This window comes from Lytechinus variegatus, chromosome 3 (assembly GCF_018143015.1).
Source record: "Lytechinus variegatus isolate NC3 chromosome 3, Lvar_3.0, whole genome shotgun sequence".
Taxonomy (NCBI): Eukaryota; Metazoa; Echinodermata; class Echinoidea; order Temnopleuroida; family Toxopneustidae; genus Lytechinus; species Lytechinus variegatus.
In genome coordinates this window covers 6,609,763-6,627,508 of record NC_054742.1, presented here as the reverse complement: position 1 = coordinate 6,627,508, position 17,746 = coordinate 6,609,763, and the positions used below count along the sequence as shown (strand labels likewise).

Here is a 17,746-nt window from a genome sequence, read left to right as displayed (position 1 = left end):
TTAGGGTCAATGAACTTTTTGCCGATTCGGGGGTATCTGTTGAATTACAATCACAACTTTAAAAGTATGTTAGTCTAGTTCATAAAACTTGGACATAAGAGTAATCAAGTATCACTGAACATCCTGTGCGCATTTTAGGTCACATGACCAAGGCCGAAGGTCAATGAACTTTGGCAATAATGGGGGTATCTGTTGAATTACCATCATAACTTTGCAAGTTTATTGATCTGACTTTTGAAACTTGGACATAAGAGTAATCAAGTATCACTGAATATCCTGTGCAAGTTTCAGGTCACATGATCAAGGTCGAAGTTCATGTTAGGTCAGTGAACTTTGACATTGGGGGCATTTGTTGAATTACCATCCTATCTCTGTAAGTGTATTGGTCTAGTTCATAAAACGTGGAAATATGGGTAACCAAGTATCACTGAACATCTTGTGTGAGTTTTAGTAGTTTTCACAGTCAGCACTGCTGCTATGTTGAATCGCGTGATGCAGGTGAGACGGCTAGAGGCATTCCACTTGTTGTTGTATGATATTCCCCTTCATCCCATCAACGAAATAATTCTGTATCTATTATATTTGTTTTCAGCTGATGTTGAAGCCCTGAAACCAAACACTGGTACCCTTAGCCTTCTGATCAATGACCATGGAGGGATTATCGATGACCTTATCATTAATCAAACCTCTGAGGACCATCTATACATTGTCTCTAATGCAGGATGTGCAGACAAAGATCAAGCTCATATCAAGGTATATTTTGTGTTGCCATGCAACTGACTATTTATTTTAAATGATGAGACTGAAATCATAATTATGAGTTGGTTCCGTATTAGCTTTAACATTACATTACTAAATTAAAAAAAAATGTTTTGATGATAATTATTCAGTGGTATCATAAAATATGGTATATCCCTGCTCCAAGTCACATTCCATAAAAACCCTGTCCAACCACAAATGTAAGTTAAATTGTAAAGGATAAGTTCAATATAAGTTTATCTTATTGGAATACGAAGTAGAGTATATCAAATGAACATAACAGTGACGTACATAAAAGATTTACCCTTTTTTTCCATTGACAGTAATAATAGTCATGCATGTATCCAGCATCAGATCCTACAAAGAATTTCATGGGCCTATATGTCAGGGGACAATAGTGACTCTATTATGATTCTTCATGGGCCCGTACATTTATTTGTCATAGTTAACGCTAGATACGCTATTGCTAGTAACTTTCTTTTCTTAATACTTACTTCCTTACTCCCTATTATGCCTCCATTGGCATGTCGGGCAGCATTGAATGTCCTCCACTTCTGTCTGTCCTGGGCCAAGATGTGTACAGTTCTCCATGTGTGCCTTAGGTTTTTGTCTCACCTGCATAGCAGAGTGAGACTTCCGGCGCCGCTTTAAGGTTAAGTTTTTGAAATGACAGCATAACTTAGAAAGTATATGGACCTAGTTCATGAAACTTGGCCATGAGATTAATCAAGTATTAGTAAACATCCTGCCTGAGTTTCATGTCACATGACCAAGGTCAAAGGTAATTTAGGGTCAATGAACTTAGACCATGTTGGGGGAATCAACATCAAAATCTTAACCTAAGGTTAAGTTTTTGGAATGTCATAATGACTTAGAAAATATATATGGACCTTGTTTATGAAACTTGGACATAAGGTTAATCAAGTATCACTGCTCATCCTGCATGAGTTTCATGTCACATGACCAAGGTCAAAGGTCATTTATGGTCAATGAACTTTGGCCAAATTGGGGGTATCTGTTGAATTACCATCATAACTATGAAAGTTTTTGGATCTGATTCATGAAACAGAAAAATCAAAGAATAAGAACAAACAAAGTTTGAGAAAAATCTGACAAAGATTGAGAAAGTTATGAGCATTTGAATATTGCAATCACCAATGCTATGGAGATCATCACATTGGCAATGCGACAAAGATGTGTGATGTCACTTGTGAACTGAACAACTCTCCCTATTACATGTACTTTAGTACATTATATATTTCATCGCTAGAGGGTATTCATTTGTCTCGCAATGTAGTATGGTCAACAAGGAAATTTGTGATCATTCTCGCAAAAAGTGTTCACTGGCTTTCTAGGAAATTCGTGATCACTCTCGCAAAAAGTGTTCACTAGCTTACAAGTTCAAGAGCTTTCGAGTGCCGCTGCAACTCTTTATCAAGTGACGAAAATTGTCCGATATCGTACTCTATTTATACCAATCTCCAAGACCGTACGCACAAACGCGAGAACAATAGGTGGGCACTGATCCGTTGTGTAATTGGTCACGCCGACCCGATCGTTCCCGGCCCCGATCGAGGGACCGCTCAGCTAGTCAACCCCCGCCCACGGGAAACTAGCGAGCCCGCCAATTTTGGTCTTATTTGCATATTGCCGACCCACGGCGTGTTTGCATAACTCCTGACCAATCACGCAACGGATCAGTGCCCACCTATTGTTCTCGCGTTTGTGCGTACGGTCTTGGAGATTGGTATAGATAGAGTACGATATCGGACAATTTTCGTCACTTGATAAAGAGTTGCAGCGGCACTTGAAAGCTCGTGAACTTGTAAGCTAGTGAACAATTTTTGCGAGAGTGATCACGAATTTCCTTGTTGACCATAGTAGATTGCGAGATAAATGAATACCCTCTAGCGATTATTTCAATCCGCAATAATGAACCTATTTAGTATTATATATTTCACTTAAGCTGCCTCTTTTATCACATCTATCAGTAGATCATGTTTTCTTTCTATAGAAGGGCATGTAACACAAATTTTTACCGAATACATCTTGGATAAAAAGTTTGTATCAGAAAATGCAAAAAGAGACATTTGGGGGGTATTTTATAGTCCATCAAAGGGAAAGTTGTTAATGTGACATCACATATCCTTGTCGCATTGCCAACAGGAGAATCTCCATAGCATTACTGATTGAAATATTCAAATGGTCATGACTTTCTCATTATTTGTCCGATTTTTCTCACACTTTCTTTGTTCTTATTCTTTGATTTTTCTGTTTCGACACAAGCCTACTCATTCTAAAGGCTTCATTTCCCTTTAACTTCAAATTTTTTGTTGCTACAATGTATTTCCCACTTTGCATGTAAAGTTTAAAAGCTCTTATAATCTGGACAATGTCCTTTGGTATTCCATACGATTGGAGACTTTTCCACAAGCTCTCTCTATGGATGCTGTCGAATGCCTTCTCAATATCAACAGGTCTGAAGGTACATGTTTTATAGTCAAAATTTCAACGAAAGGGAACCTGAGGAACTGCAATAAATGGTGTGAAATCACTCTCTTGTCAATACCTAGTAAGAATTTTTTTAAAGATAATTGTGAAACGTATAACAAGCGCAGTAGACCAGAATCTCAGAGAAGAGCAAGCAGGGTTCTGCAGAGGAAGAGGATTCATTGACCAAATATATATAAAAAAAAAGAGAGATGGTGGGGTGGGGGGGGGGGGGAGAGGGAATACATGTAAAGGAGGGGGTGTTACTTAGTGTGAAACTCACACATTGTTGTAAGTATGAGTATGCTACATAATAAATAGATATAAACAGAATGCATTTCATGTCTGTTCAATCTTTCTATAAATGCAGAACAAACTGGATTCATTTAAATCAGAGGGTCATGATGTATCATTTGAACCAATTACAGATATGGCATTGATAGCCCTGCAAGGTCAGTATGAATTGTCATCAATTTCTTGATTTCACCAGGTTTTTTACAATACTATCCTTGACCCTCACCCTATAACATTATACTTTACTCTGATCTATAACATAATTTCTCATCCTAAACCTAATCTTATTTTGATATCCTACCCCCATACTTGACATAAACCCAGAACTAAGATGAATCTGATTGTTATTTTGATTCCATCATTAAAGTATGCCTTATTTATTTTGTCTTGTCTGCAAAACATACAGTAGGTGGCACTTTTGTGATAGAGGTTGTTTCATCATTGTCAATATAAATTCGTAACTTAAGTTTGAGTTGTTTATCACATGGTTAGCAACTAAGTTTCAGAGAATCTCTTTGCAATATTTTCCCTTCTCAGATCACTTAATTATCAGAAGCTTTTATTTTTATCATTGATTGGCCAGCCTTTTTTTCAACTACATGGTGAAACTTGTAGAAAACTGCAAATCCTCTTACAAGAATTAAGTGCTCCAACTTGCTGTTTTCTATAATGATGAAATTATTGATGTCAATAAATTGTAATTTAGTGATGATAATAAAGGGATGATTATTTTTTGTTTTAAATTGTGTTCATTGATTCGATTTCTAGTTAAACTTGTGTGTTCCACACAAGTTAACATATTTGTAATACTCTCTGAGATGTACATGTATGAGACTATACATGTATTCTGATGAGCTATTAAATGCCTTTATGAATACAAATCTATGTGTATGAGGTACATGTAAATCAGACAAAAAGAATCCACACAAATAAAGAGAGGGGGGAAATAAAGACGGCCATTTCAGGGAATATGATTAGATGCTCTTTGGTCAAGAGATTTAAATGCTAACTGTATCTTTAATAGTTTACCCTTAACAGTACCAGTAACAACACATAATATTTTCATAGAGCTCAATTTCTGTTGTATGTTAAGGGCTAGTACGTAGTGCTTCATAAAGCTGACAAGTCACAAAAATCAGATTCTAAATCAGCTTGGTTCCTCAAAACTTTGAAGTTGGAATCTGATCTTTTTACATTGGATGGAAAATATATTTCTTAACCAGCATCAATTCTTGTATCTATTAGAATGTAGAATTTATTTCAGTCCCCCAGAGTAAAACACAAGTAAAGGTATGCCACATAACGCAATAGGTCATCAGATGTATTGTGTGAAATTTGCAAACAATCATGTATTTCTGCATGCTTGATATTAATGTAAAAAGGAAGTCTTGATATTTTTAGAGAAAAGACAACTTTTTATAAGCCAATAGAGCAGGTTCCTATAATTCAGCACAAATGAAAGAAAATAGTGCATAAATGGCTGATTAATTAAAAAAAATAGTGAGGCTTGTCAATAGGGGGTGTTCATATAATTATTTTTATATCTGTTCAGGGGGGCGTTTCATCAATATTTTCGTCCGACAAGTTGTCAGATCTGACAACTTTCCTGGATTCTGATTGGTTGAGAAGCACTGTTACTATAGTAACTGTCGGATAAAACAGGACTTGTCGGATAAAATGTCTGACAAGTCCTTTCATGAAACGCTCCCCTGATGTACTGTGTGAGTTAAAAAAACTTGACACCTCACAAATCCCCATTTCAAGGAAAAAATATATGAGCTGATGATCATTATATATAGCTTGAAAGAGAAGCTTCTCCCAATTAATTTGATACCATAGATAACATGTGTTAACGCTTGGATATTTAGTAGATATTCTCAGTAGTGACGTTAATTTTGACTTGTTCCAAAGTAAGCATGACTGCAATGAACGAATCAGATTGCCAATTATGTCATAATCTCCATGAGTTAGTAAACATATTTGCAATTATTGCAAATTCCTCTTTAATGAAGTTAACTTGACAATTGATACTAAAATGTGTTTATTAAACTATTATAATATAAATTATTGAACAAGGTGTTTTGAAATGGATGTTAATGCAACCGTTGTTGGATTATGGCATCATTGTCAATGACATCTAGATTCATTTATTGCAGTCATGCCTTACTTTGGCACAAATCAGACTTTACATCACTAGAAAGAGTACCTCCTGATCATCCAGTGTTAACACATACCACATAAATATGGTATCAATTTAGTTGGGAGAAGATACTCTTTCAGGCCATATATGATAATTATGTGTTTGTAACATAGTTTTCCTTAAATTTGGGAGGTGTCGTTTTTTTTTTACTCACACACACCATATCCATACTTTGTGTTCTAAGTGTGACAATTGATCTTTTACAGAGACACCATAGTTTCTGTACCAAGAGCTTGAGGGCAATTTTGTACTTTTAAATGAATGCATGAGAAATAGAGAATTGAATCTTAAGTCCATGGCCTTGGTGTATTTGCATTGAAGTCCTGATAATGATAGAAAAAATTCCAATACACCAGTCTGTCATATGTGTATTTGGTTTATAGGCCCAGCCATGGTCAGAGTGCTACAAGCTGGAGTTTCAGATGATCTCAGCAAACTGTCCTTTATGTCAGGAGTTAACACCTCAGTCTTTGGCATCCCAAAATGTCGAGTGACAAGATGTGGTTATACCGGAGAAGATGGTGTCGAGGTAATAAAGTTCTATACTAATGTAGCTTTTCATTTCTCTCTGTTTGCATTTGTTTTAGCGTGACATAGAAATGGAATAACCACCTTTTTAAAGATGCTTTGTAAATGTTCAATGATACTTGAGGAAATTGAACTAATTTAATTGCCTTTACATGTATTAATTGATTTAGCTTAAAAGTTACCTGGCTTATTTTATCATTTTGGACCTTTTATTAATTAAATCAGCTCAAAATATGTATTCAGAATCAGAAGGTTCTGCATTGTTTTTTAATCCTGAATAAATGCCAATATTTGATCATTGGTATTTGGCAAAAATGTTTAGATTACATACAGGTTTTTGTTACTTACCCAATATTTTTCAGCTCCTGTCATGTTCTAAGATTTAAAGTTTCCACAATATTGATAACAAAATATTTCTACAACATTGTGACTATGCATACCTATAGCATGTGGAGCGTATGTGGAGCGTTGTGGCCCAGTGGCTTAGTCTCCGGACTTTGAAACAGAGGGTCGTGGATTCAAATCCCAGCCATGGCGTAGTTTCCTTCAGCAAGAAATTTATCCACATTGCGCTGCACTCAACCCAGGTGAGGTGAATGGGTACCTGGCAGGAATTTATCCCTTGAAATGCCACCGCGCTGTAAAAGGCTGCGGGGCTAAAGCCAGGGTAATAATATCCAAGTCCTTTGGAAGCGCATAAAGACGTTATTTATAATGTGTTATGCGCTATACAAGAACTGTCTATTATTATTATTATAGCACACATTATTCACCAAAAAAAAAAAGAAAAGATGACCCATGTTCAGCTAGAAATCCAATTTTGAGACTCCTTCTGTGAGCATCCATTTACACATAGAGAATGACCAGGTCAAATCATGCCAAAGGACATTGACCAGTAGCAAGACAAGAACTATGAGATCCACAGGCGAATTATTCAATGCGTTCCATAAAAAAACACAAAAAAAACGGAGATTTAGTGATGATTTATCATAAGACCTTTCTTTGTAGAGCTTAGAGTCCCCTCTTTCTTCTGGTACAACATAGAAGATTTCTCATTTACTGGAGCCTTGTGGCCCAGTGGATTAGTCTCCGGACTTTGAAACAGAGGGTCGTGGGTTCAAATTCAAGCCATGGCATAATTTCCTTCAGCAAGAAATTTATCCACATTGTGCTGCACTCAACCCAGGTGAGGTGACTGAATGGGTACCCAGTAGGATTTTTTCCTTGAACAATTTAGCACCTATTAATATGGCAGCTCAGCTACAGCCAGGGTAATAATATGATACCAAGTTTCAAAGCGCAGTTGAGTATATCTATGCACATAGTAACTGCGCTATATAAATGGACATATTATTATATTCATGTGAGTAAAAACAGTTTGAAAAAAGGATACCAAAAAGCCACTTGGTGGGTAGTATCAGGGTTTTAAAGAGAAAACCATATTTTCATTATTTTTTTTTCAATATCTGCTCTTTAATTTTATACCTCAGTCACAGAAAATGGTCACGAAATAACAAATTTCTGTTTATTTGAAATAAGGCTTGAATTTTAATAATTTTATAAAATGGAGATGTTTCACAGGCTAGCTTTCAGACTTACTCTACACTAAGTTTTGTTAACAATCAGCCATGCACAAAATCTTTTTTTAACCACGCAATAGCATAGGTGGGAAATTGGAGAAAATGTTTGTTTAATGAAATTATGGCAATACAAGCATTGATTCCAAGGGACAGAAGTTTGTTATTTCTTTACCATTTTCTGTGATTGAGGCATCAAAATAAAGAGCAGATATTGAACTTGTTAAGCATGTGATTTTCTATTTGAAATTCAGATACCTTCTGCCAAATGACTTTTTGGTATCCTTTCTTGAAATTGTTTATATTTATTCATGCATGAATAATAAGGATTCTTATTCAATGTTGTAACAGATGAAAGAGGAGACTCTAAGCTTTACAATTATAGGTCATTTGTCTATTGTATTTTATGGTTAAGTTATGATAAATCATCGCTAAATCTTGAGTTTCATTTGTTTTTAGATGCACTGTATATTCACTAGACTCGAACCAACATTAAAATCCTGCAGCACTTTGTTTCTTCTAAATGTAGATCTCTGTCCCTAGTAAGCGATCAGTGGAATTAACCTCAACTCTTCTTGATTCAACTGATGGATCAGTGATCATGGCAGGTCTTGGTGCTCGGGATAGTCTTAGGTTAGAAGCCGGGCTATGTCTCTATGGAAATGACATTGATGATGATACAACTCCTGTAGAAGCCACACTAGTGTGGACTATAGGTGAGTAGTCTAACCTGTAGATTTTTTGGCAATACTCGCTTTTCTTTAACACCTAATTATATCTATGGACTGCATATTTTCTCTTTGAAAAAATAAAATAAAATCAGATTAGTGTAATGATTTGCATGGGTACATGTTAATTCCATCTATCTGTCCCTCACCTATGGTCATTATATCAGGTTGTATTTATTGTCTTGTGGAGAATCGTTACAAGTACACAGTTTAACTCCTAGATATGACAAATGCGATCCTCGCAGCTATGATCACGTGATGGCATATTGACCTATAATTGATAAACTGCTTCTAATAAGATTACAGTTACTGTTACATTAGGAGGTATGATGTGAAATTATATGATATTCATTTCAATTTTGCTATAATTTCAGGTAAGAGGAGACGGCGATTACGTGACTTTCCAGCAGCAGATCATATCCTACAACAAATAAAAGAAAAGCCAAGCAGGAAAAGAATTGGAATAGTGTCATCTGGACCGCCCATTCGAGGTGAGATTACTCTATTTCAGATATTTATTCATCCTTCAGCAGTCCATTATCATAGCTGAAGATAATTTTGTTTTCCAGCCATAACTTGTGGTTCTCTATTTCGGGTTCAAAATTAGTTTCATTATTCTGTTCATTCATACATTATATGCTCGTGCACGTCAAATTCCATTATCCAAATGTCTCTTCTCAATTATTACGTAAATTTTTAATTGTTTTAGAGATAACCATCTATGTATTTTGATTGGAGCAATCAATTTTAAAGTGTAGTATTAATTTTATATTTTATTAGTTTGTAAATATGTTAGTATTATATCCAAGTGGGTTAGGTGATCAAATATGTCATCTATTCCCTTTGAACAATAGGTTCACTACTCTAATTGCTACCAGTGGCTATCTACCATATCAAAGTGAATAGGGAAACTTACTGAATAGGTATTTTGACACACAGTTGTACATAGACTTTCTTTATTTTATACTTTATCCCTTTCAGCCATTTTACTCTTTCATTCATTTTCACTCTTTCATTCATTTTCACTCTTTATCTTATAGGAGGGGAAATCTACAGTGAATCTGGCGAGTGTATAGGTCATGTGACCAGCGGGTGCCCATCTCCATCCTTGAAGACCAATATTGTCATGGGATATGTGTCAGCAGCCCATGCCAAGAATGGAACAAAGGTACAGTTCCAAGTGCGTAAGAAGACTGTTGATGGGGTGGTTACTAAGATGCCATTTGTGCCTACCAATTACTACATTGTAAAATGAGGGAAATTCATACTGGACTCTCTTTCGCTGCCATGGTACCAAGCCACACTTCTATTAAAGTATTGTTAGGATGAATGAAGTGTTACCTGAATGGAATGGACACTTGTGGACAGTTATGTATCAATTAATCCTGCATTATGGAGATGGATAACCTGCAATGGTTTTGGATGTTAACCTACTGTACTATTATTTGATCTGCATGGTTTATCCTTGAGAGAACTGTTAAACAGATAGATACAATCATATGTTTTCAAATATTTTACTCTACTTCTATGGTAACCTTTCACATACCTTGTGGACATGGTAGAATTGGGTGCTGTGTAAGTTCCAGGAAGAGGTTTTATTTCTGTTTGTTTGAGACTGCAATTAGGAGAAGAATATCATTGATTCTGATTTAGTAGAGAGAATGAAATGTTATTTTTTTTAAATGAAGATACATATATTGCAGATAAGTTTGACAATTATGTTAATAGAATTTGCATACTATTTCCTAACAAGTAAGAGTACTGATTATTCACTCAACTCTGTAGCCATTGAACGTATTCAAACACCATCTTCCAACAAAGACCTTACATTTATTATTAAGTTATATTCCTTGACAAAAGTATCTAACAGATAATGAAAAAGAAGTTACTGTATATCAGCAAAAAGAAATATCTTGGTATGTATTAATGGGAACAGGTTTTGTGAGGTATTGCTTTGTATAATGTTTATTTTTAGGGGATAAAAATGACTGCTTTGAGCTTCCTCTGCCCATATTAGGTGATGTCGGAGAGATTGTGCTTTTGAGTGCTCTGTCTGTCCCATTTTTGTTCTCGTGATAAGTCAAGAACTGTCTTCATAATTTGTGTGCACAATAATTCAGAGTGACAATGGCGTAATTAGGATTTAGGTAATTTTTAGAGGTTAAAATTATCAAGATCACGTAGGTTTTGTATACATGTACCTTAAAGTGGCATACCATTGACAAATCATGGGGAAATCAAGGCCTATCTCAGAACAGAGAAGGGAATAAAGTCTTTCACTTGGCTTGCTTTCACTACAAGGATAGTCTATTCCAAGTGCCATGATTTATTGCCGTTTCAAATTTCGCTCAATGAGAAAACAGCTTATGATATGGAAGAGCAATTACAAGGCCTGCTTCCAGACTGCCTGGGGTTGTTATTAATAGACACTGGCATGTCCGGGAGGTCTAATAGGAGAGCGATAGGTAGCAGACTCGCCAACCAGAAGTGAACTGCATGTTTTCGCTTTGAAACATTCGACTTCACAGAGGATATTTGTTTTGGTTTAGCAATCAAGAGACCTGCTATTAGATTCTAGGAATTGGGATTGTTGGAAACTGCAACAACCTGAAGTAAATAACAATCATGAGTTTGGCCAAATTTGTGCTGTCTGAACTTTTATTGCATTGGTCCGACGGGCTCTCATAACAGACGTATTAAATTATGCAAGTCGATTGGCGTTTTGCAAATTTTTAACTGATTCAATTTCTCCATGATTTGCCAATGGTAGGCCTTTTAACCCTTTTTAAACTGGGAGGGGGGGGTCAGTTTGACGCCATCTACAAAGTTTGTCACTACGCCGTTGCGCAGAACCTTTTAACGGCATCGCTTGGTGACTCTTTACTTTCAAGTCTTTTACATCTTTTGAGACCAAATTTGCGATGCCTGGGTACATGGTCCCGAAATTATGCAACATTTTGTAAGTGCGTGTCAGACCCCAAAATGCTCAATAACGTGATTCCGTGTACAAAGTCAATGCAAATTGTGTTTTTCAACCAAAAATTACAAATGAATGATTATTTGTACTTTTGCTGGTTTGAATGGTTTTATTTTATGCTATTTATGATCACAAAACAGTCCCTGACAAAGCTCATTGTAAAAAATAATAAAAAACAAAGGTTAAAAAAAACTACGAAATACATGAGAATTAAAAAAAGAACAATAAAATGCATAAGAAATTAATTATATTTTTGCAATTTTTTTAGATACATGTACATGTATTTGTTAGAAATGTAAAAATTGATACTCTCACCCAAAATTAGCTTTCTACCAGCTATACAAATTGAGTTAAAGGCAAAAACATTAAAAAAAAGAAATACACTTACATGTATTTGCATAATTACTTTATAAAAACTATAAACACTTAATTTTTGAAAATTTTACTATACAGTCTTGGAGTTTCCTTCCAGCTCTATGTGCATGCAAATTTTCGCTGCGATCGCGCATTCAGCGGGCGAGATCTGAGGGGGGGGGGAGTCACTTTGACCCCAGTTTATCCTGGTCTGAAATAGCCCTGTTAAAATAGGTTTATGATGCACTGTTTTGCGATTGCTCATGAGTCCTTTGACAGATAAACTTCATACTAAGTCCTGTATGTATATTGGAGTGATCATAATCTGATATGTTTGCAGGTCATAGGTTCAAGATTACATAGTTTATTATATAACTTAATGTGCTTTGTACTTGTGCTAGCTCAATAACCAATTGAGGTATCAGCTTCAAATGATCTGATCAAAGGTCATGTACATGTATGTATGTCACAAAGGTCATACATCTTAACATGTGTATGATAATTCAATACTTACAGTCATGTTTGATTATATAGAAACATGCAGTGACCATGGCATATACATACTGGTAGTTTTTATCAGAGCTGAGTGCATGTTTCAATACTTTCATTGACACTTCAGTTCAACCAGTGCCTGTTGAGATATTGTATGAAAGATGCAAAAGTGTGATTGAGTCGAGCTGTTTCATACAAATACTGTGTGAGTTAAATCAATTTAATGGATAATTATAAAGCAGAATCAATGAAGCAGTTCTAGTCATATCCTTGCTTTTCATGTATATCTATTATTTTGGATGATGCAATGTTTAAAGAGAAAAAAATTTGAATGAAGTGCAATAGTTTTGTTATGGGATTTGTATCATTAATCAGGATTTTTATTTATGTTTTTTTTGTCTCGCCTGCATAGCAGAGTGAGATTATAGGCGCTGCTTTTCCAACAGCTATGGCAACAGCATCATTATCATTGAAATTTTAAACCAAGGTTAAGTTTTTAAAATGTCATGGACCTAGTTCTTGAAATTTATACTAGTAATCAAGTATCACTGACCATCCTGTGTGAGTTTCAGGTCACATGACCAAGGTCAAAGGTCATTTAGGGTCAGTGAACTTGTATCTTTGAATTACCATCATGACTTTCAAGTTTATGGATCTAGTTCATAAAACTTATAAATGAAACAAATAGAAATTGTGCAATATATATGTACAATTATTATGTACAATTCCTAGCCATGGCAAAATTTCCTTCAGCAAGAAATTTATCCACATTGTGCTGCACTTAACCCAGGGGAGGTGAATGGGAAACCGGCAGGATTAATTCCTTGAATACACTAAGCGCTGAAAGGCAGCTAGAGCTAAAGCCAGGGTAATAATAACAATAAACAATGCGCCTCGGAAAACATGTAGACTATTTCTGGATAGATGGCGATAGAAATGTGTATTATCATTATTATCATTGAACTTTGGCCATGTTGTGGGTATTTGTTGAATTACCATCATACCTTTGAAAGTTTATGGATATATTTTATGAAATGTGGACAGAGGTAATCAAGTATCACTGACAAGTCTTATGACCAAGGTCAAATGTCATTTACGGTCAATGAAAGTAGTATTATATTATATGAATGGTGTTATTTGTGGATAATCATTTTATAGTAGTTTTCAAAGTCAGCACTGCTGCTAATCAAGTATCACTGAACATCTTGTGCGGGTTTTAGGTTACATGACCAAAGTCAAAGGTCATTTAAGATCATTGAACTTTGGCCATGTTGGGGGTAATTGTCTATTTGCCATCATAACATTTATGGATATATTTTATGAAATGTTGACATAGAGCGGCTGTCAGATGGTAAAACAGTCTATGTCGAAAATCGCTGTTGTAAGAAAAATGACTTTAAAGTTGAGAGGTTTGAGCTTTTTTATGAGATGGAAAAAATGCATTTTTAGCAATGGGAAAAGAAGAAGCACAATAAAAACTAATAACTGAAGAATTTTTAGCTTATTTATTGTGTAGATGGACTGTTTAACCATAGCACATGTATACACTCATACTGCACATCATAGGATGGTAAAATGGTCTATCTTTGAGATAGACCATTTTACCATCTTACGCCAATGCACAACATTCTTTAGCGATTTTAGAGATACACCGTTTTACCATCTGACGGCCATGTGACGAGGCGGTAAACTGGTCTAACTCGTAGATAGACAATTTTGCCATCTGACAGCGATGATAACAAAATCTCAATTAAGGCGGTTAAAAGGTTTATGTCAAAGATAGCTCATTTTACCTCTAAACGATATTACCGACAATGGGCTAACTCAAAGATAGACCATTTTAACATTAAATCTGAGGGAAAAAACAAAAGAGTAGCAAGATAGCGGAATATATTTCTAAATCAAAACATGATGGGATTTTCTTGATTGCACCATTGGAAAGTGCGCCCTCACGTTACAAGGAAATTGAATTTACCTAAAAAAGTTTTCAAGGTCAGCACTGCTGCTTTTGCAGGTGAGGCTGCCAGAGGTGCTCCACTTGTTTTAAATATTTACTGGATCTATATATTTTCTGAAGTTTTGTATTTTGTTTGATTTAAAAGTGATAGTGGTTAACTATTCACAGTGCTTTTTTGTGAAATCATTTTCCTTCTTTGCTGTGTACTACACTTTAGTTTTACTCAAGAATTCATGTATGCATGAGTTTGTCTTCCACAATTTTCTAAGAAGCAGTACCATTTATTGCAAATACTGACTGGTCCAACTTAAGTTATGTCATGGCTTAAAACTGGAATGTTGAATAAGAAATAGTTTAGCGAACTCTATGATTTCTACTGTAAAACCTTGTTGTGTCTTAGAGGCTGTTCTCACTATACGTTCCTAAAACTACTTTACTGGAAACCGATTCAGGAAACCACTTTGGAAGATCGCTTTGCTAGCGTTCTCACTTGATCAACACGAAAGTGGTTTTCAAAATCACTTCATGTAAAGCGCTCTTGTTGCTATGGAAACGCTCTCAGTGGATTGACACGTTTCGCGCGAAACCGCAGCATAGGCATTCTACACCTGTCGTGTGGAGTAGCGCGCTCAAAATGTGCGAAGATCGGTTCCTGAAGAACGGTTGTGTCCTCACGCTAAAACCAGTTTAACGAGGCAAAACGATCTTGAAAACTACATAGCGAGGTGGTTTTCCAAACTGGTTTGCAAGATCGCTTCCAAGACCGCTTTGACCGTTCTCACGACGCGTTAAACTAGTTTCCACTAAACTAGTTTCCAGTAAACTAGTTTTAGGAATGTAGTGAGAACAGCCTCTTACTCGTGGTATAGAGCATTCCCAGTGACTTCATCCATGTTGGAGGATTATACAATAGAAACCTGTACATCCAGCTGTGATATCATGAGTCTGGTATCCTAGTATGGTAGCACAAGTCTCCTATTGTTTGGTCTTCCAGTGTGACTGCTTGTGACATCACAACAAGTGAATGCTCTATAGTCTATATAACCGTTTAACTTGATATCCTGTTCCCTTGTTAAGCTTACTTTGTAAACAATGGGAGTATTCATTGCACTTCTCTTAGTGTATTAATTGGCTTTTTATAATAGGGTGTATTATATCTTTGATGGAGGAATAATTGAACATGGATTAAGTTAAAACTCAACAGTAGAAAATACATGTCTAGTCAATACACAGAATCAGTGTGTATATTTAGGAGAATCTTTTGAAAACCTTTGTTTATTGAAATTCCATTGAATTCTTTCATCACCTCACAAGTCTGAAAGATATCAATTGATATGTACCTTTTTATATTGATTTACTATGCAATGAGACTATTCAGCAAATTGAAAAGTTTAATTGATCTTATCAGTATTGATTTTAGTTTCAGAAAGCATTTACTGTTTAACTTCAACAGTAGTTTTAATATCCCACTCCTGACTTGTAGTGAATAAATATTCTTGCCTCTTTTTGTAATGACTGTGTTTATGTATTTTGATTGTCAAGTTTTTGTGAAGTTTTTCTGATTATATTTTGAGTCACTTTGTCTAAAGCCTACTATTATGGCAACCTTGTAAATATGGAAACTATCATGGAAATGACTGGGTTTCGAACAGTGCTCAGCTGCCAATAATGTTTTTTTTTTACCATACATGTAGTAGGAAGTTGCTTTTAATGCAAAGAAACCTTGTATTGTATTTTGTTTTGAAATAACTTAGTCATCTAAATTAGATTTTGAAATTCAAGTCGATAAATTTCCATGTTCACTATTGCAGGAAGGTTGCATGAGGAAGATATAATGTGTGCAACTCTATCATGCAAAATTATATTGCTACATTAGGTCCTCATTGGATCATCTAAGGGTTCTTACTCATTTAATTTGACCATTATTAAATTTCATATAAAGGCAGAGTAGGCATGAAAAATCTCCTATACCATTAATTTGGACAATGGGCAGCATAAATAATTGAAGATTGTCACTATTTCCACTTTCACAATGTCCCCCTCTTCATTTTTGTCTCATCTGCATAGTAGAGCAAGACTAGACGCCGCTTTTCCGACGGTGACGGCACCGTCATCATTAAAGTCTTAAATGAAGGTTAAGTATTCAAAATGTCATAACTTGGACAGTATATTGAACTAGTTCATGAAACCTAGACATAGAAATAATCAAGAATCCTGAACATCCTGCGTGAGTTTCCGGTCACATTACCATGGTCAATCAACTTTGGCCGTGTTGAATTGCCATAACTTTGAAAGTTTATGGATCGACAATAGGTCATGAAATGTGGACATAAGGGTAATCAGGTATCACTGATTCATTGATCATCTTGCACAAGTCTTCGGTCACATGATCATGGTCAAATATCATTTAGGATCAATGAACATTGTATTTTATTACAATACAAAAGGTGGTTTTTGTAAATAATTATTCTATAGTCATTTCAAAGTCAGCACTCAGTGCTGCTATATTGAATCGTAATGTAGGCAGGACTGCCAGAGGTATTCCACTTTTTTTTTTTTATTTATGTTGACATCTTAACTAAAATTTGATGTAAAAGTATTAAAATATAGTTTGTACTTAGAGGGATTGTCTGGGCTGAAAATATTTATATCTTAATACATAGAGTCAAATTCAATGAGCAAAATGCCAAAAATTTCATAAAAAATAGATAACAAATGATGAAGTTATTGAAGTTTAAAAATTCGTGAAAACAGTTGTCATGAATATTCATAAGGTGGGCTGATGATGTCAGATCCCCACTTTCTGTTTTCTTATGCTATTACATAAAATCATATTTTTTTCATTTTTTTGTACTTGTGTGAATAATGCACTAAGTCAGTTGTCAATCCAATTTCTAGTTCTTGAAAAAAATTGAATAAACCTAATTTTATATAATAAAATACAAGAGAAAAAGTGGAGATGTGACATCATCAGCCCACCTAATGAAGATTCATGACAACTGTTTTTGCAGAATATTGCTAAACTTTAAAATTCAATAACTTTGTTATTTTTTATCTGATTTTGATTAAATTTTTGGCATTTTGCTCAGTGAATTCTACTCTATTTATTAAGCTATAAATACTTTCAGCCCGGACCATCCTTTTAATACGTAGTTAACAGTAGTAAATCAAGGATATTAGACACATGTTTGTTTTTTAGTTATTTATTTTCAAACAAAGCAGCAGATTTAAGAATGTATAAAATCATATTTACATATTTTTGGTTACACTTAATTAAATTCTCTTAATTACCCTAAAATTAAATACAAGTACATTTTTATTACTAGAGTTGTAGGTATACTTATTCAACCAAACATCTGATTGTTCGCCATAGAAAGCACTTGGTGATTT

The 17,746-nt window shown here is 35.1% G+C and overlaps 1 protein-coding gene across 2 annotated transcripts in view; it reads left to right on the top strand.

Moving 5' to 3' along the window:
* LOC121410090 (aminomethyltransferase, mitochondrial-like) overlaps positions 1-11,729 on the top strand; it is a 31,170-nt gene extending 19,441 nt beyond the window's left edge. The window contains exons 3-8 of one of the 2 annotated variants that reach the window (XM_041601956.1): positions 593-753; positions 3,620-3,701; positions 6,127-6,272; positions 8,378-8,564; positions 8,951-9,067; positions 9,617-11,729. In XM_041601956.1, the coding sequence (XP_041457890.1) occupies positions 593-753; positions 3,620-3,701; positions 6,127-6,272; positions 8,378-8,564; positions 8,951-9,067; positions 9,617-9,831 (908 nt within the window). In that variant the 3' untranslated portion in view covers positions 9,832-11,729. The remainder of the gene's footprint in view (positions 1-592; positions 754-3,619; positions 3,702-6,126; positions 6,273-8,377; positions 8,565-8,950; positions 9,068-9,616) is intronic. The other variant, XM_041601957.1, reaches the window with a different exon arrangement.
* The last annotated feature ends 6,017 nt before the right edge of the window (positions 11,730-17,746 follow it).